Here is a 20840-nt window from a genome sequence, read left to right on the forward strand (position 1 = left end):
TCTGTGACGGCCAGGTACTGGCTCGTAGTCCAGTCTGGTAGTGTCCGGACCTGGCGACATGCTTCCTGTAGTGTGACTGCTTGGTGAGATTGGGTAGACAGGAAAATGGTCAGGGTGGAGAAAGGGGAGACAGTTTTCTACACGAGTATAATGAACATGAGTTCTATCAGACTCCCAGGATCCTGAAATGATTAAGATTCCATTGGGAAAAAAATGTGCGAGGTCTGTTCAGAAAAAGCCCAGCCGTTGTTAATATAAAGAGGATAGTTTGCACGGCATCGATGTAACCTGGCAGCCAAGGAGCGTGGACTGGAATGCACATGCGTGAACAATGATGACTTCACTGTACTAGTCAGTGGGGGCAGCAGACGCCATTGACTGAGCCTGTGTACCATGTGGCCATCTCATTCAAAGTGACTGAGCGAGGAGAACAACAAATTGCATCAAATTTTGCATTAAGCTTGAACGTTCCTTCCTGGGAAGTATTCAGATAATTCAGAAGTCTGCAGCCATGGGCAACTGGCAATTGGCAGCTTCTTCACAACAACATGCCTGCTCACGCATCATGCCTCATGTAGAGTTTTTCTGTGAAACACCAAATCACCCAGGTGACTCAGCACCCATACAGCCTAGATTTGGTGCCCTGCAGCTTCTGGATTTTCCCAAAACTAAAATCAGCTTTAAAAGAGAAGAGATTTCAGACTGTTGATGAGATTCAGGAAAATACGATGGGGCAGCTGATGGCGATTAGGAGAACTGAGTGAGGTCCCAACTTTGAAGGGGACTGTGCCATTATTGTCCTGTGTACAATGTTTCTCTTATATCTTGTATCTTCTTCAATAAATGCCTCCCGTTTTCATAGCACACAGCTGGATACTTTCTGGACAGACCTTACATCAAGGTCCTGTTTGACATTTTGAGTTACAAGAAAGACAGGATTGAGAAGCCTCGTGGGAAGAGGCCGGGTGGGGCCCCAGTGGCCATGGGGCTCCCCTGGCCTTAAGGAGAGTATTAAAGACAAGCCCCATAACGTGTGTGATCTGCTGAATGGGGTTGATGTTAACAAAGGAGGTGGGTGTGGGGCGGGCAGCATCCTTTCTACTCATTCTCTTTGTTTTCCTCTGTTTTTCTTCTCCAGTTTTTAGAGTAGTGCTGTAAGTCTGCATGCATACTCACTCCTGTGTGGGTGTACAGCCAACTGGGGGGAATGTCTAACTTCAGAGGGAAAACCTCTTCATTCAGTAAACATTCACTGAGGCTCTGCCACATGCCAGGCACCCTGATACATCCCGAGGAGACCCCAGGGAGCATGGTCTTGACTGTGGAATTTCATCGCTAGCCAGGTGGCTTCGCCCTGAGTAGACTAGTTCTGAGCTGTAAAGCACTTTGATCTTGTCTGGGGAACGTGCCTGAGGAATTCTGTATGCCTTTTTGTTATTTATTGTCATTTTTGTTTTTTAAACGAAAAGCTTAGGCAAGAACATTCCAGTCCTTACTGCAATCTTCAGTTGCGTCAGATCATGTACATTCTTGACTCTTCAGTTTTAGTCACCCAGGCCATCGCCCAGCCCAGAGTTTTCAGTTCTGCTGCCAAAAACACCCTTCAGCAGAGGCCCCATTCAGGTGTGCAGGGACACAGAACAAAACACCCCGCTTCTGCTGACATCCTCCGACGAGCCACCCATTTCTCTGTAGCCGGCAGGATTTCCTCGGGAAGCAGTCCCGTGGAGGGTGGGCCACGGTTAAGCAGGATGTGATGAGACACACAGCCCCCTCTGCCCTCTGGGAGCTGCATTGAGATTAAGCCTGGATGTGGTTCTGGGCCCATCCTTTCTAGTGTGTGGGTTTCAAGGCCTGTTCTCCTGCTCCAGATTGGGGAGTGGGGTGGGTTTCTGCCCCCTTGCGCCTGGCTCCTGTTTCTCATTTCATGCTCTCTCAGGAAGTACTAGGGTAAAGAGCTTGGAAGGGAGGCGCCCCTTAGGGACCCCCAGAGCACCTGTGTCAGCATTTCCAAGCTCTGGCTTTTCCCACAGGGCCACGGCCAGTCACCTGAGGGTTGCTGGGTCAGCTGTGAGCCGGCTTCAGGAAGAGATGATGGATCAATCAGATGATGTGCCAATTTGTTTGCCTTGGCCAAACACCCAGACATATGTTTCCTCTTACGTGGTTGAATGAATTATTTAACTGTACACCTATGCAGCTTGAGAGAACTAACATTCACTTTTATTTAAAAATATACTGAGGGGAAAGCTACTTTCTGTGGAAGGCCTCAGCAGATGGCTTTATAATTTAAGCAGCAAGGTTAGCTAAGGTGTGTTATGTGCCCAGTTGACGTGAGTCTATATTCATGAGGTGATAAAGTTAGGTTTTGGAGTAGATAGGAATGGATGTGATGGATGCCTGGGTCTGCTTTTTATTAGCCATGTGACAGTGGGCATGTCTGTCACCCCCCTGAGTGTCTACATCCTCATTGGTATTGTACAATTAGTAAAATCTGCATTAATTAAGTCTTATATGTTTTAAGTGAGATAACATGAGAATAGTTGACATATAATACAGGTATATGGATGCTCAGTAAATGTTAATTTCAATAAATGTTAACTCCTCATCCTTCTAACCTCTCCAACACACACACACACATACACACACACACACAGTTTCTAGTTTTAGCTTATTTTACAAACTTAATCAAATGCTAATCTTTGTAAAGGTAGCCATGTGATGTAAGAAGCCACATGTTGTTTCTTAGTCTGGACTACCTGAGCTGTTTTGTCACATGCATTGGTCTGGCAGAGCTAATATGTGTTGGGAAGACGATCTGTGCATATGTGAGGCATCTAGGAATAGACTCATGGAAGGCCGTTGTGTCATCATTGGGGAATGCAGACCTTAGGAGGGACCTGCCCTGCCCGTAGCTACAAAAGAAGAAAAAAGCGTTTTGGAAGCTGGATTTATCATGGCATCTACATATTGTTTTTTACCTGTAGTTCTCGCCTTCACCCTTTGAAACTGTTTCTACCTGGACAAAGGTGATTTCATTATGATAACAATACAATTTATTAAGCTAGACAATCTCGGCTTGGTCATGATATTCTGTAAAGGTTGTAAGCACCAATGGCACTGATTGCTGTAATGGCAGTAATTACTGATAAGAGTAGTTATTGAGTTCTGGGTGCCACATGCTGTTCTGAGCACTCTCCGTGGCCTATCTCATTTATTCAGCAGCATAGTTCTGTGGGCAGACATCGTTCTCTGAGGCACGAGGGAATTTAATAACTTGCCTCTTTAGAGGTTAAAGCCTGAGTCCTTAAACATTATATACCATACTGGTTCTTCTTTTTCCTTGACAAAGAAAGGGAAATAAACCCAAGCAGAACCAAGAAAAACTCCACAAAACTTATAATAACAAACAACACTTTTCTCTTCAATAGATGGAAGATGGAGGTGAGGAAGAGGGTGTAAGGATAGATCAAGTGACTGCAAATATCCTCTTGTAGACAAAGTATTCTGTGGTCTTTTAAGTTTATATGGGCATCTTTTTTAAAAAAAAGATTTTATTTATTTATTTTCAGAAAGAGGGCAAGGGAGGGAGAAAGGGAGAGAACATTGATGTGCAAGAGACACATTGATCTGTCGCCTCTCTCAAGCCCCTCAAGGGTTAAGGGACGTGTTCCGCAACCCTGACTGGGAATGGAACTGGCAGCGTTGGAGTTTGTGGGACAATGCCCAACCCACTGAGCCACCTGTCAGAGCTATCTGGACATCTTTTATGAACAAATTGTAGATTATGGACCAAATCCTATACAATTCTAAGAAACCAGCAGGTGATTAATTGTCATCAGGTATTTAAAGATAGTTGGCAAGAAGTGTATTGCCCAGTGCCTCGTGCTTAGTGTCTTGGCCTTGAATGTTGCTGTCAGAATACCTCCCTCATGGAACTCTTTTGTTTCTCAGGAATGCATTAATTCTCCTTCTTCCATTTTTAATATCTTTCGGCGGTTTTGTTGCCACAGATGGGGATGGGAGAAGTGAGCCCAATGTCACCGGGCTAATGTTTAGGGAAAAAATGAAGTTAAAATCAGTTGACCTAACTTTGTAGAGATTTTCTTAATTATGTCTATGGCAAATTATATTGGCTTTTCTGCATTTTTCGTCTGCAAGCCATGTGACGCTTCTGTGGCCACGCTTGTCTGCCGGGAGGTGGGGACAAGACCTGATCTCAGTCTAGGCACAGAGCCAGGACACCCTGTGGGTTCGTGGTGCTGGCAAAGTAAGGAAAGGTGAATGGGGGCGGAGCCTTCCTCTCCCCATACTTCCCAGCACACCTCTGGGGTCCCAGAGGGTGGGGAGGTACCTGCAGTTGGACAACTGTTACCTCTAATGGCCTTGTGAGAATCTTTACTTCCTGTGTTTATGGCCTTTGGAGGGCAGGTCTCATTCTGGGTTATTCATTAACAGAACCAATTTTCCCCACTAGTAGCTGTTCACAGAACTTTCTCTCTAAATGTAATACAAAAGAACTATTTGCAGTTATCAAACTAGATCCTTTAAGACCTGGGCATGCAGAATGTCTTGAAATAGTCTGCACTCAGTTTCGCAAAATAGAATACTGCAAATACTTCTCTGCTGATTATGTGAAAATGTTTACATTGCAAATTACGTAATTGCAGATTACACAAGGAAGCACATCACCCCACCATGACTTCAGAAACATTGTCATGTAAAGACCTGCTTCCACTGCCCTGTATTTTCCCTTTCAAACGTGCAGACTAGGGCCAGGTCTTTATAAAGGCTTGTCTATGTGGGGAAGTAATTTTCCTTTGGGTACTGGCTGTTTTGCAATATTCTTACTACATTCGACTTTCTCACATTTATAAAACTAATAAACTACGTAAACATAAAAGTGCTAAGTGTTAGAATCGACACCTCTTAGGACTTTGTTTTTAATAAGCTTATGTAATTAACACCTTGGACTATATATTCCATTTGTTTCTTTTGAAATCATACAGAGAACAGGATGATACACATACAAAAGGCACCAACATAGTTAATATTGTCTTTTTAAATTGTGATGAAATCATGGGTGTTTTAGAAGCTAAAACTTGCCAGTTACTTTCAAGTCTGAGGAGTAGATCTGTTACTTAACAGAAAAATAAATTAAAACATAAGCAGTACATAAATAGTTTATATAAATATTTATCTCCCAAACGGCCTGAGCCTAGGGCCTGGCACAGTGCTTGTTGATTGAAAATTTTATGTTATTCATTCAATTATTCATTCATTCATAAATTTATATTGAGTCTTTTAGGTACTGTCCTAAGCACTCAACAATGAACAAAACCTAGAAAAATCTCTTGTTGTCAGGGACCTTGTATTTTACTTGGACGAGGGAAACGAAAAAAGACACAAGTCATGTGCAAACTAGTCTGAATGGTGCAAAGGGGTAAGGAGAAGCAGAAGGCGGAGACTGGGGTGAGAGGTGATGTGTGCAGGACGGGGAGGGGGAGCTTTCGAGAGGACGACCTCTTTCGAGAAGAGGGTATTTGAGTAACCTCTGCAGGAGATGCACCTGAAAACCGGGGGTGGGGGTGGGGTGGGGAGCAGTACTGGGAGGAGCAAGGTCAAAGGCTGGGGGCTAGGCGGGTGGGTTCGGAGTGTGTGGGGGTGTACGCAGATGTCCTGGATCTTTCAGGTCATGAGAGGGCTGTGGCCTTTACTGAGTGATAGGAGCCCCCGAGGAAGGCTTGGAGCAGAGGGCAGGGTTTGACCGGTCCTACAGGATCTCTGGCTGCTGTGTCTAGAGGTTGCTCCGGAGGCAGCTCAGGATTTGGTTTTCTAGTATAAAACAGAGCTGTCCAATTGCCGTGCTTTGCACATCAAAAAACGCAGCCCTTCCTGATAGAATCAGTATTTGAAGAAAAACAAAAACACACCCAAACAAACAAAAAAACTAGATGACTCTTTTGAGAGGCTTGATAGTATATTTTAATTTCTTTGTAGGCTCCTCCTCCCCACAGTGAGGCAGACAATTAAAATAAAAATTTGTCCTATTCACATCACAGAGGAAAAAGTGCAATTGCCCTTTTTTATAGAGCAATTGAGAAACATGAAGTGTGGTTAGATGGTAGACAGGTTTTAACTGGTTTATTTTCTTTAATGAGATTGTTTCATTGTAAATCTTAAGAGGACAGGTAGGAAGAAAGGGACTATGATCTGTAAAACTGTTAAAAGAAACAAGATTTGGGTGATGAGTAGAAAATATGTTAATTTTTTGATTCAGTGACTTGCTCTTTCAGAAAAGTATACTTTAGATCATTGAAATATTAGATGATTTGAAAAAGCCAGTGGTGATGTTGGTGAATTCTGAGCTCCTGAGCAAACTGGATAAATGAATATTTTTATTCTTGTGATAATTGGCTTGGATAGAATGGTGTGAATTCTTATTTTGTTGTTGTTCTCTTAGGCATAAGGCGATGCTGTAACCCTGTATAGAATGTGGTACAAAACAGATAATCTTCACTCTCCACTTCCAAGATGTTTTTAATCTATGAGTAAGAGCAGAACCATGTGCTCGGGGTCATTTTTCAGAACACTTTCACAATATATTCTTGGCAAACGTGGAAGTCTTTTATGATGAAAATTGAGATCATCTTGAGGGGGAATGATGTAGTTAGGAAAGAACTTTTCTTCCCAAAGAAATTGAAATAAAAGTATGGCCATCATGTCATATGTAATCTTGTACATGGTTACATCCACAGGGGGACATGTATGTAGATATAGAAACAGGTAACATGTTTGTGCCTAGAACAAGAAGAGTAACTTTGTGGGACTGACAGTCTCTAGATCCGATTTTCCGAAGTCCGACGTGATAGATAGGCAGGAATGTGGTCCAGGTTGAAGCCAGCACATTTTCCCAGTTGACTCCACATTTACAGTGGGCCTGTGGACCCGACTGATTGCTGTCATGTGAGTGACCGAGGGTTCCAGGAGGTCAGAGGAGCAAATGTCAGAAGCTGTCATTTGTTGGGGGGAAGGCGTATAAGGGGGCAAAATGGTAATGGAAAAGAAAAATACCAAAAAATAAAAAGCTAAGTCATGAAATATGCTGAGGGTTAGGTGTGTAATGAAGAGATGTTTTTGGATCACATGGAGTTTTTCCAGGGCAGCGGGTGAACTGGTTTCTCCCTGACTTTGCAAACAACCTTACCCAGTTGGTGTCACATGAATGAAGGGCCCGAAGCAGTGTCCAGTAAATAGGGCACAAACAGGTTTCTCTTCAGTTCATTGCTGCTCATTCCCGGAAAGGGAACATGGGTGTCTTGTGGCCACAGCATTGCTCTAGTATTTACTCTTACAAAACCCAGACCAGTGGCGTCCAGGTGTGGCTTCTTGCTGGTCTCCCTGATGGCAGCTGAAGGTGGAGGATTCAGCCAGGTCCGTTCCTAGTGCAGCCAGTACCTTTTTGTCTGTCTGCCTTTGTTTCCAAATGTGTATTTGCTTTTTCTGTCTGGATGTGAGAAGAATGTGAGACTTTAGTGACCTGAAGTCCGTTGTATCCAGGAACCTTCCCTTTAATTGGTTTGGTCCAAGAAACTTACATTGGACTCCAGCAAGATCTGTGACCCCCAACATGTTAAGAATTATCAGCAGTCAGTGGGTACAATTAAGAATCAATAAGTTCTGTCTGAGAAGAAACCTCAAGCCTGGTTCCCCTCTCCTCTCCTGCACCCCCCGCCCTGCCTGCACACCTCTGCGCTGACCCTGTAGCCACCCCAGGTACCTTTTCCTCTTGAAACAGGTTTGGCTCTCTCCTGACTCAGAGGAATTACATTTGTTGGCTCTTCTGCCTGGAAACATTCCTCGCCTTCTCGCCCAGTTCTTCATCTGTCATTTCTAATGATGTGTTTTGTGTTTGAACGTCTCACTCACTGGTCTGGATTACTGGTGTGAGGCTGGTGGAGACAAGGGCCGAGAGGAAAAGCTCACCATTATGTGTGAAAATGCTGGGTTACTGGATAGGATGCGTTGCATAGTGACCGGATACACGTTATGGCACCCTCAGGGAGGGGAGAGGTCAGCTCTACTGACTTCCATCTATTCCTTCATTCATTTCATCATCCCTCCTTTATGCATTGATAGATACTCTCAGGTAATTGGCGAAGTGTCCGGCATTTCGTGATGGTGTTAGGTGCTGAGCTTGCAAAAGTGAGTAAGACTCAGCTCCTAACTTCCAAGGACTTTAAAGTTTCCTGGGGATAACAACTGTGTAAATAAGTAAAAGTCACTTCTTGCCCTGGCTCGTGTGGCTCAGTGGATTGAGTGCCGGCCTGTGAACAAAAGGGTCGTCGGTTTGATTCCCAGTCAGGGCACATGCCTGGGTTGCGGTCTAGGTCCCCCAGTTGGAGATGTGTGAGAGGCAACCACACATTGATGTTTCTCTCCCTCTCATTCTTCCTCCCTTCCCCTTGCTCTAAAAATAATAAATAAATAAAATAAAAAGTCATTTCTTAAAAAATGTCTTAAAATTGAAAATTTCAAATACTGCAAAAATAAGGGAGACTATTTTAAAGAACCCCCATATCCTAGCACTACAGTTATCAATCATGGTCAATCCGGTTTCCTCTGTACCTGCACCCATTCATCTTCCTTCCTCCCCCATGACCTTGAAGCAAGTTGAAGACATCAGGTCATTCCATTTGTGTGGGGAATGGGTGACTTACCCTGATGCTGTGGGAAGATTAGGTGCCACTCAGAGTCCCTTGTGAAGGATGGGTTGCTGTCTGGGGGCCAGAAGGGTGAAACAAGGGTGTTCCAGGTGAGAGAAACAGCACAGGAGAGTTGGGGTGCTGTACTGCTTGCTGCGTGTAGTAGTTTGATTTCTCCAAAACTGGTGCATGGATGGCGAGGTGCAGCCACGGCAGGGCGTCTAGAAAGGCTTCACAGTTAAGATGAAAAGGCTCTTGTATTTCAGGCAACAGACCGACTTTGTCAAATGTTCACTGGGAGACATTTACGGTTTTCAAGATTTAGATTTTGAAAGTTATAGTGGTCATGGGGTATAAGAGTGGATTGTAAATGACATGGGATTGGAGACAGGGAATAGCTGGGGAGCTTTGTCCGAGGCTAGAAACACTGCTAGGATCAGGTGGACAGTGTTCTGAGACATTTGAGACATTGAGAAGCATTGGAGAAGAAATGTTATCATAACACAGACTTACTGATGACACGTTGTAATTAGTCAGACTTACCTCTTACTTCCGGGAGGAGTGAATGGCTCCTGAGAGTCTGGCATGATTGAAACGGGTTGATGGTCATCTCTGGGGTACTGGACTCCAGAGTAAGAGTTTGGTGGGGGTGAGGAGTTCGGACGGAATGTCTGGGAAGAGTCCGCATGGGCATTAGTGTGCAGCTGAGCAGGTGCAGAAAGAGTTTTCAGAAGTATCCAAGTGTAAGTTCTGGGCAGCCAACGGTTCCAGTTCCAGGCTGTGTGATCAGCATCCTCAGGTTTGTAAGTTGTGTGAATTCTTATTGGTAACACTGTCTAACTATTACCTGCTAGTCCTTAAATGCAGAGTTTTGACAACATCACCAAGAAAGAGTTGAGTCATCACTAGTTCTGTAGCAGTGAATAGTTGTCAGTTTCAGGCGCAACATCAGGAGTTTCAACATCGGGCTCAGCCTCGGAAGCCGTCCGAGGAAATCAGCTGGAGCCGTTCCAGTCTGACTCCAAGTGCTATCGGTCCGCCTGGCTCCGCTCAAGCCGCCGTAGAATACGAGTTCCATAAAGACACAGCAAACGCAGATTGTACAAGTTTTACCACCGTAACCAGGAATTTCGGGATTGTTCTGAGATTAATATATGCATTTCCAAATGTCTAAGGATATTATGGATCACTTTTTTGCCCCAATCAGGTCTTTTTTGGTTCAACGCTTGGAAATGCCCATATACTTGTGATTATATGCCAAAGGCCGTCAGAGAAAGTGCAGTGTGTGATTCATACTCCTCAAAATTGCTGAATCTGGTCTGAAATTGTGACTTCATTACCACCCTGCTAGCTCACTCTGCTGTTACTTCCAAATTTGTGATTCTGTTAAGCTCAGGGCATTTTAGAAATGAGAAATGATTTCAGACTAAACTTGCCATCTGCTAAATCCACATGTCCATTTTGAGTGTGAATTTGGACTTGAAGTTTTTAGAACAAATTGACAATGTTCCAGTCTTTACCCTGGATTTTCAAGTTCTGAGGGTACCTGCGAAGCGTTCTTTTGAGACGTTGATAGCCCAGCAAATTGGATCTTTCACATCCTTTACTTCCAAAAAGACCGCATACTAAGCACACAGTTTAGTAAGCCCCATCAACAAGTTTCTATGACTTAATCCTATGACTGCATTAAAATAAACTACAGACCATACTTTGCTTTTCTGTCCAGTAAGTAATAAGCGTTCATGATTCCTGGTTTTATATTATACACTTAATACCTAGCACAGTATTTGGAATGTCATAGGTTTTCAGTATATATTATTTTAATTAATGTAATGTTTCATTAGGTGCTGGTGATTGAGGAGCATAGTTTTGTAGCCTCGGTTACTTTCTTCATGCCATCAATGTGATGTGAGAGATGCCCGCAGCAACCCCCCCCCCCCCATCATGGAGGTCATTTTCAATCCATTTATTGCAGGAACTCCTCTCCAGGCCAATATATGGAGTTGGTTCATATTTAGACCAAACTTTTCAAATTCCTTCACTTTTGATAATAAAATGTTTGATTAAAAAAAGAGATCAAGCTTTTCATATCCTAGGGTCAACCAGGCGGCTGCACTGGGCCTGAGGGCGGAGGACGAGAAGGAAAAAACGCTTCTGCTGTGACTTTAAATCCATCCAAACACTGATGGTGTTTCCCCAAGAGAACAGGGACCACAGGGAGAGCCTGGGAGTGGGGTGGCGTCTGCATTTAGGGGTGACTGTGGAGGGGGATTGTGAGCGTTCCAAGGAGACCCACAGGCAGGGGACTTTAGATTAGACTCCAAGGTGGGCGGACCCCAGAGTGCAGCTTGGGGGGGTCAGACTCCGTCAGTGACTTCTCAGCTTTTTGCAGGTTTACCGGAAGCTGCGTTTTCCATCAGGTGATCAGGTGTCGTTATCCACGTGCGTGACTGGAACAGATATTGTAGGAAACGGCACAGTCGGTCCCTGATGGATGACGGTTTGACTTAGGATTTTCCAACTTCATGATAGGGCCAAAGTGATACGCGTCCAGGGAAACTGTACTTCGAATTTTAACCTTTCCCGGGCCAGTGATGTGTGGTTTGATACTCGTGTGATGCTGGGCAGCAGCTGAGAACCGCAGCTCCCCATCAGCCACGCGACTGCAACAGTGAACAACAGATACTGTACGGTGTGCTGTGTGGCCAGCATTTTTGGATGTTGTGTTTTGTGTTTTTGCATGCCATCATGTCTGCAACATGTTCATCCATGTCTCCCGCTTCTGGTGAGAAAAAGAAGCAGGCAGTTACTCTAAAATGAAACTCAGTATAATCGCCTAACTGTAGGCTAATGAAAACACCCTGAGCCTGTTCAAGGCAGGTCAGGCTAAGCTGTGATGTTGGTAGATCAGGTGTATTCAATGCATTTTTTTTCTTTTTCTTTTAAATTACATTTTATTGGTTATGCTATGACAGTTGCCCCATCTTTTTTCCCCCTTGCCCCCCTCCACCCAGCCCCTTCCACTCCCTCAGGCAATCCTCCCACCGTTGTTTATGTCCATGGGTCATGCATGTATGTTCTTTGGATACTTTTGTTTCCTGTGCTGTACTTTACACCCCCATGGCTATTCTGTAACTACCTATTTGTACTTCTTCATACCCTCACCTTTCTTACCCATGCTCCCAACCCCCTCCTGTATGGCAACCATCAAAACAGTCTCTGTATCTATAATTCTGTTTCTATTCTGCTTGTTTGCTCATTGTCTTTTAGATCCAGTTATTGATAGATATGCATGTATTGTCTACGGCCATACCACCCTGAACATGCCCAGTCTTGTCAGATATGCATGTATTGCCATTTTGTTGTTTATATTTTTGATCTTCTTTTTCTTAAATAAGTCCCTTTAATCCTGCAGAGGTCATGGTCAAAAAAATTACAGCGTAGGTCTCGTGTATCTGAGAGGTACATTCATTAACAGTATGCACCAAAATGTTAAAAAAAAAAAAGGTTTAAAAACATTGTAACTTTGCATTTTTATATTTATATAATAAAACATATAATTTAAAAAATTTATTTTCATTTACAATCTAGAAATTATTAAACAAAGAACTATAAAACCATAAAGAATACATTTTTTTCTTTCAAATTACAGAAACATGGATATTGCTAAAAAATACAACCAAAAGTGTCTTTAACAAGTAATCATAGTCTTCAATAGTTGGCTTTGCAAAACATCTGTAATAGTCATCACAAACAATATTGCTGTGTTCAAGGCATAAATACTTTCCACAACACTTCCAAAAATATTTTGATAAGTGGTACCTTTCAGATACAATTTACTGTTGAATATCACACACCGTTACGAAACACATGTTATAGCGAAACTGATGGCTTAAACATTATGGCTTACCATTAGTCATATACAAATGTGCAGCTAGTCATGACCTTGAACCTATGCACCTGAAACATGTAACAATATTTAAGAAAAGAGTTTGTATCTCTCAGATCAGCTGCAACATCCACAGGTTAAATAATACTGGTTTGGTGATGATGAACTCTTTCAGATTTTTCTTGTCTGGGAAGCTCTTTATCTGTCTTCCTTCCATTCTAAATGATACCTTTGCTGGGTAGAGTAATCTTGATTATAAGTCACTGCTCCTCATGACTTTGAGTATTTCTTGCTAATCTCTTCTAGCCTGCAAAGTTTCTTTGGAGAAGTCAGCTGATAGGGTTCCCTTGTAGGTAATTAACTCTTTTCTCTTGCTGCTTTTAAGATTCTGTCTTTGTCTTTTTCCTTCGGCATTTTAATTATGATGTGTCTTGGTGTGGGCCTCTGTGGGTTCATCTTGTTTGGTTCTCTCTGCGCTCCGGATATTATGTCTACTTCCTTCACCAAGATAGGGAAGTTTTCTTTAATTATTTTTTAAAATAGGTTTCCAATGTCTCGCTCTCTCTCTTCTTCTCCCGGTACCCCTAGGATGCTAATGGTGGTGTGCTTGAAGTTGTTGCAGAGGATCCTTACACTATTCTCATTCTCATTTTTTGGATGCTTTTTTCTTCTTGCTGTTCAGATTGGCTGTTTTTCGCTTATATTCCAAGTCACTGATTTGATTCTTGGCTTCATCCATTCTATTGTTGATTCCCTGTAAATTGTTCTTTAATTAGTGTATCCTTCGTTTCTGACTGGAATTTTTTTATGCTCTTGAGATCCTCACTAAGTTCCTTGAGCACCCTTATGACTAGGGTTTTGAACTCTGCATCCAATAGCTTGCTTGTCTCCATTTTGTTTAGGTTCCCCCCCCCCCTGGCGTTCTGTTCTGTTCTTTCATTTGGGCCATATTTCTTTGTCTCTTCATTTTGGCTGCCTCCCTGTGTCTGTTCCTATGTATGAGGTAGAGCTGCTGTGTTTTCCCAGCTTGGTAGTGTGACCTAATGTAGTAAGTGTCCTGTAAGGTCCAGTGGTACAGCCTCCCCTACTGCCTAAGCTGGGTACTTGAGGTGCACCCACTGTATGGGCTGTGTACACTGGTTGTAGTTGAGCCTTGATTGCTGTCGGTTTCTTTTAGTGGATTTAGAGGACAAATATTTATTTGTCTCTATCCCTCTCCAAAACAACACTACGCAGTGTAAATATCACATATAACGTATATTACAACAAACATATCCTATATGTACTTATTATTATGGACAGAAAAGGTAGAGACTCACTCAGTAAATAAGCCAAGTGCCTGTTCTCTTTCTTCCTCTCAACTTTGGGCATTCAGAGCAACACATCGAATTTGAGGCTGTGTTTGTATACATACTTAAAATAGCAGGACCACACGTGTATTTGCCGTCTTTTACATGTAATCTGCGTACAGCAGTACAGATTACATTGTGTCTCTTGGTGTCTTCGGAGAAGGTTCTTTTTCTTTTTCTTTTTTTCCCCTCTTAAGCTTGTGAAGATATCGTAAACCAAAAATGACATCTGGGGGAAGAAGAAACAAAAATAAGAAAAGTAATGACACAAACACCTCTGCTTTTATAGTGCTTTGAGTTTTCACCTTTTCCAGGGACAGAAGGACACTGGGATATAAATGTCAGAAATACTGCTAAATCAGTTGCTGAGAGAACAGTGTTTCTTTTCTCCGTAATTGTAACTACAGACTCCCTCCCACCCCAACCCCCTCTATCTGAATTGTTTGGGACAGGGCCCCTTATCTCTCCTCCTATGCTGGTGTGTAAAAGATGGGTGTTTGGTATAAACACGCACTGTGGCTTCGTGGGAAGATGGCACATGTTTGTCTTCCATTGAGTTGACACTGGTAGTGGGACCATAGATTTAATTCAAGTCTGCCAGGGAACTGGATGGCCATACGGAAGGGTGCTGTGACTGCTTCTGTAATAAGAAAAAGGAAGAGAACTTGAATTTGCATGCCTTTCCCTCTCTCTTTTTAAGACAGGGACGGGCCATTTCTTGTAAAATGATACCGTGGCACAAAATTTCACAATTTGCTTTCAATAAGTGCTTTTGAGGAAATAAAGTTTTCCCCTTTCTTAAACTTGAGCCTCTTAATTCATGAGAACCAAAGAAGTGAAACAGAGTAGGCAAGTGCTATACTCTGAAGAGCAGAAAATGTGAAAGAAAAAAAGGTTAAAAAGGAGTCTGTTTCCGTGTTCTCATAATTGTATTTATTAGCATAAATTAGAGATGATTTATAGTTGCTATAGTTAGAAGTTTATTTTGTAACAGCAGTGCCTCCAGACGTTGGCACGGTAGGGTGTTGAGTCAGACGTGAACTTCACAGTCCAGAAAGAAGGCTGTGTACTAGGTGTGGTGCTGTGCCACACAGCTGCATTTAAATTCCCTGCAGACTAATGCTGCGAGCATTTTTCGTAGAAGTAAATATTTGTACTGAATAGGTCTGTGCTATCTCAAGTAAGGACACGTTGGGGAGAAATGCCACAGGAGCGTGGATGGAGAGGGCTCCTGTCGATGGCAGGCAAGACCTGCTTTTTAAAAACCTACTTCTAGACATGCTTTTGTCTTTCTTGGCATTTACACCATCAAGGGTGACGGAAGTGCTAATTATGAGGACTTGGTGCACATCTGGAGAGCAATTTGGGAAAACATGGAGGCAGCTGAGCCACCCTGTGCTAAACTGTCACTTGCTGAGTACCCAGTGGAGAGCTCATATCGCAGCGTAAGCAGGGTGTGAGACGTTAGCTGTCTTTGGCCTGAGTTAGTGGTACAGCTGCTTTCTTCCTCATGAGCAATGGCTATATTTTTGAGGCCCCCAAATTGCTAGGGAGTTTCCAGTGATTATGAGTGAGGGCTGGGGAATTAAAATTTTTACTAGTAGGAAAAAAAAAAAAGTTTGATTAACGGCTTGGAAACTTTGGAACTGAGCAGCTGGTTTTGAAGATGTTGCTAAGGGTATATGAGAGAGGAGAGAAAAAGGGGAAAGAGTAAGTGGGACAAAGCTATATAAATAATCGTTAAAAAAATTTTGGGAGCGGCCTTGATTTAGCTGAGGAAACAGTGGGTTGTGATAAGTTGCGCAGTTCATAAAAAGGCTGGTTACTTTTGTGAGAAGCAAGAATGCGAGATTAGAGTGCTAGGCTTGCACCCAACGCCTCTGAGTGCGTAGATGGATGGATAGATTGATATAGATATTATTTTCTAGTAAGAACAGATAACACGTCTAACAAGTTCACTCAGGCACTCGGGTATTAGGTGTGGATTTAGGATCTGGTCAAAGGTGGCAGGTATGTTTCATTTCCTGGCGGGATGGAGACAGAAGTTTCTGCATGAGGATTGCATCGTGTTCTGCAGAGACCAAGACCACTTTAGAGAGCCCAGGATCTTCCAGGGGCGCTAGCTGTTGTGGGGAGTAGCAGGAGGATCAGGGCAAAAAGTCATAAAAATGGGATTTCAGATGAAGTTCTTGAACGACCTGTCCCCTGCCCCTTCTGCCGCACGCTCCAAAGGGAGCTCCTTGGTCTTTCTCGGTCTCGGCTGGCAGAGTGAGCTAAGAAAACGTGAGGTTCTGGGAGAGAACAGGAGGGATGGTGAGGGCTTTGTTTCTCTGAAGTGTAAGCCAACATCCAGGGTGCACAGAAGGTGGGTAGGTGCCCATGCTAAGGGCAGCCCAGTGCCCTTTGCCCTCGGAGCTGCCTGGCCACTTCCCCTCTGCTGAGGGCCGCTGTGGACTTGAGCCCTTGCCTCTGCGGGCACTCGGCTCTCCTAGTCCTGGCTGCTGGCTGAACACATGCTCCCGTGGGAGCAGCTCAGGTGCCCTCCCTCTTTTCTAACGATTCATCCGGTGCTTTCTCCTGGTGCTGGGGCTGAGGTGCATGGGGTCGGAGAGGGCCTGCTCTGGGTGGGGGCCGGGGAGAAGCCGCCTCCTTGGGGCTGCGTGGTCCTCCCAGTCTGCAGACCTCAGCTCCTTCTTCAGCCCAGCTGGGTTTGGGGAGGGAGGTGAAGGGCCCTGAAAGCCTGGCTGGTGAGCTTGGGCTTGTTTTGTGGGCGAGATGATGCGAGATGATGGGCGTCGCATGTCATTCTCCCGGGGAGAGAGACACCCGATCAGATCTCTGTGTAGCAAGGTCACACTGTGGCCGGGTCCACGGCAGATTAGGCAGAGTGTGGCAGGACTCGCGAGGACCAGCAGGGAGGCTGTGCGTTTCCGTGCAGTGGCCTGTGTGGCATGTGCTGTTGAGCTGAGGCGAGTCAGGGCAAACCTTAGTATCATAATTTGATCTATCACGCTATGTTTAGCAACCTCACCTAAGGATATTCTGGCCTGGCTCCCTCTTCCCCAGGAGTGACTCTTTTCTGGCACTTTCCTTTACTGAAGACAGTGAGGCAAAGTCCGGTCGGCTCAGGTTCCACCCTGACCGGTGTTATTTCTCCATTTACTCACCAGTGAACACTTGAAGGGCAGGGGCGGCTCCCACCTCCCACACTGTCCATCCCGCCTGTCCCCTCAGACACCTAGGCAGTGACTCTGCCCGGCCGTGTCCAGAAACCTCGCTGGTCTTGTAAGAGCTCTCCTCTCCCCTGGGGTCTTTGAAGCAATTACCACCAATGCAGACCATTTTACTGGTGGGAAAGGAAGAATATTTTCTAAGAAATCATTGCTTTCCGTTTCTGTTTCTCCACTTGGTTCTGTAAAATCAGTGATTGTGAAAGTGGGGTGGAGATACTGACTTGGCCTGAGGTCTTCAGCACAAAAACTTTTGGGGAACTCTTTAACTCCCAAACGTCTAATTGAGTTTTTTTTTTTTTTTTTTTTAAAGAGCTTACTTGTTTATTTTTAGAGAAAGGGGAAGGAAGGGAGAACTCCCGTGCCTCCAGCTGGGGACCTGGCCCGCAACCCAGGCATGCGCCCTGACTGGGAATTGAACTGGTGAGCCTTTGGTTTGCAGGCCGGTGCTCAATCCACTGAGCCACACCAGCCAGGGCTGATTGTGTCTTAAGTGTGCTTTTCAGTATGAGACATGTTTTGCTCTGCATGTTGTGCTAACATTAGTTAGGCGAGGAGGCTGGGCCAGAGGTGTGTAAACTAGAAAGTGTGTGTATACCTTTCAGGATGTCTAAAAAGTCATATTTTCTTGGTTGTCTTGATAAAATTATTTTCCTTGGTTGTCTTGAAAAGGTCATTTACTCACACCAAAGAAAGAACATGTTGGGAGGTGAAAAGGGTCATGGGAGACCTTTTTCTGAATGAAGGAAGGAAGGGATGAAGGGCCAGAAGAACTGGCATAACTTACAAATGGATGCAGCCTTTCTGTCATCCTGTACGTATGGGTTCAGACATGTATGTAGGTAGGAATCAGCTCCCCTAAAGGACGACTACAGTCTCAGACCGCCTGTAGGTGATATTACCAGCTAAATGCATTTTGTGCACTGAGTGTGCACCAGGCAGACTATGACGGCTGAGTTCTGGGTGTGCTCTGTTACTTCATTACTCTCCACTGTGAGCTAGGTGCTGCTGCAGTTCCACGGTTGCCAGAGGTCAGTGCCTAAGGGCCCCTCACTGACCCCGAGGTGGCAGTGAGCTGGGTGTGACTTCAGGAGTGTGGGCCCCAGAGCAGCTTCCAGGCACTTTCCTCCGTAAAGAGACAGACCTGATTCCTCATTTATTTAGATGGGTTTGTAATGTGTACTTTTGCGTCTGTCCTTGGAATGACTTCACCTTTCTGAGGGTCTCATGGGAGGGGTTGGTTCAGGTATGTCTCAGGTGCAGCGTTTCCCACTGGTCCCTGAATTCTCAGGTTCCAGCCAGAATTTCTGGGAGGGGTGTCCTGGAATCTGGATTTCCCAAAAGCCTTCCAGGAGCTTCGGATGCAGCCACAGGCCCGATTGGGCTCCAGGGAACCTTTTCTTGACACAGTGCCTTGGCTGAAGGGACTTCCCTGGGACTTTCTTAGCCCTGCTAAGCAGGCAAAGGTGCGAGTTAACTGTGGCTTTGGCCCACATAGGCCCCGGCTGGAGGCCCTGCCATCCTAGGGCTGCCACTCCGCTTCTTTGAGCTGCTGTTCGTCCATCTGTACAGTGAGGATATAGGGCTGTCCTGAATGGTAGGAGATGTCACGTGTGAAGCTTAACCTGGCACGTGTTCACCACTTAATACGTCCCAGCTCTTAGACCGTCAACACTGCGGAGTGGGAAACGGCGCTACATGGGGCGTTTGCAGGTGGACTGATTGCCTTTGTTCTCCTCTTTCTTCCTCCGCCCTCCTCACCCTCAGGATGGCTCCCTGGGCAACATCGATGACCTGGCGCAGCAGTATGCCGACTATTACAATACCTATTTCTCCGACGTGTGCGAGAGGATGGAGGAGCTGCGGAAGCGGCGGGTGTCGCAGGACCTGGACGCGGTGAGTGTGTGGCACGGGGGCTCTGCTCCTGCCCTGCTGGCGGCCCCTGGCCCTGCGCTCGGCCCAGCAGCCCCTTTGGGCCTTCTCATGGTCCAAATTGTGCTTGGAAGCCCCTGGCTGCAGGCTGCTGAACTAGTTTGGGATAAAAAATTCAGACCGCTTTCACCCAGGTCTGCAGATATCAGACTGAATGAGTAGTGGCTGGGGCAATATGATGAAAACTTTGTGTTCATTTGACTGGATTTTTTTTTTCCTTAAAGGAAAAAGATGTTTTCATTGTTGGCCATTACATACAGTACTACCTTCTTATTGACTTTTAAGCCCAAAGGCTGTCTAGGCTCCTTCTTTCCTCCCTCCTTCCTACCCTCCCTCCCTCCCTCCCTTCCCCTCTCCTCCTCTTCCTCTTTTCCTCCTCCTTCTAGAAACAAAATAAGATTTAGAGACACAAGAAACCACCCTAACCTCCCACCTAGCCATAATCACATTGGTGTTACATAGCAGATCTCTGCTCGGTGGTTTTCTGGGCATTTTAATATCAGCAATATAATTCTTGCTTTTTTCCTTAACTTTATGGTAGTCCTTCCGTGTCTCTAAGACCTTTGTAATCAACGTTTTTCATGACAGCCTTCTCTTCTCTCAGGTGTATTGAAATCCTTTTGACTTGTTTGTAAAGATATTTACATGTGTGAGTAGTGGAGCATTTGAAGTTTCATGTGATCGGTAGTAACTAAATAGCTTAAGTGTTCTCTGGCTAATCTGTCTGTGTGCTAGTATTTCTATGTTGTGCATTTATTATAAAGTATCTTGCTGAAACTTCAGTTATTAATTGAACTTTGCTACATTGATCATACTTGAATTCATTTTAGTTCAGTGCTTTTCAAATTGTTTTGTTCCACTGTGGTCACCTTAAGACCATTTCAGGAACAGGAGGCAAAAGAAAAGGCCAAACCCCCCATGCTTCCTCATCCGGACCACCTCCTTTTTGACCATTTTTTAATATATTGGGGGGCTCTGTAGATCTGTTTTAAAATATATCTTTGAAATGTGAGTCTTAAGAAAAGGAGTTTTTTCACTGTTGATTCAATTGAATCCATTTTTTAAAATGTTTTTTTTCTGTAGATCTACTTAGAGTAGGACTGAAAAACCTATAAGTAACTAGGAACAGCTAATTCTTTTATTAATAATTCATATTGTTATAAACGGCCTGTTACATAAGGGACCCAACAAGTGGCTTAGGCTCCACTGCTGTGTCTTCTCTAAGTAGAGGTGGTCCACTTCCACCTGAGGAGGACGTTGGCCTCCTTATGCGCTTTTATTTCTTTTCTTAACTTGGGTCAGGAGTACCATTATGTCATGACTGTCAAAGAATTATTGATTCTCTTAGTGTCTTGCTCACTGACTTAGCAGTTGGCAGGGATGTGAGTTGGTATAAATAGTCACTTGAAGCTTGAGAAGCATCAGTTGGGGGCTGCTGGGAGCCTGACACCATGGTCCAGGCACACACATGAGCGTCTTCGTTGCCAAGGCTTCCTTTGCTTTGTAACGGTGGCTCCTGGCTTGTGAGAAGTGCAGGGTTCTTTTATGTCTTTCTGTTATGTGGCAAAAAGACTCCTTTGCTTCATTAAAATTAATTAGGCTTTCCTGATGGTGGCATAGCTAATGAAAAAAGGCTTTCCTTTTGGCACGATAGCTGCAGAACCCGTTAAATATTGCATTGAATTCTCGAATACTGCAAGTCTGACTTCGTTTGATAGCCCGGTAACCGACTTTG

At 44.4% G+C, this 20840-nt stretch overlaps 1 protein-coding gene across 1 annotated transcript in view; it reads left to right on the plus strand.

The window, feature by feature from the left end:
* SASH1 (SAM and SH3 domain containing 1) overlaps nucleotides 1–20840 on the plus strand; it is a 161631-nt gene that overhangs the window by 20208 nt on the left and 120583 nt on the right. The window contains exon 2 of the mRNA XM_090279952.1: nucleotides 18941–19069. Within this exon, the coding sequence (XP_090136078.1) occupies nucleotides 18941–19069 (129 nt within the window). The remainder of the gene's footprint in view (nucleotides 1–18940; nucleotides 19070–20840) is intronic.

Source organism: Furipterus horrens, unplaced genomic scaffold (genome assembly GCF_987537825.1).
Source record: "Furipterus horrens unplaced genomic scaffold, mFurHor1.1.pri manual_scaffold_6, whole genome shotgun sequence".
NCBI lineage: Eukaryota > Metazoa > Chordata > Mammalia > Chiroptera > Furipteridae > Furipterus > Furipterus horrens.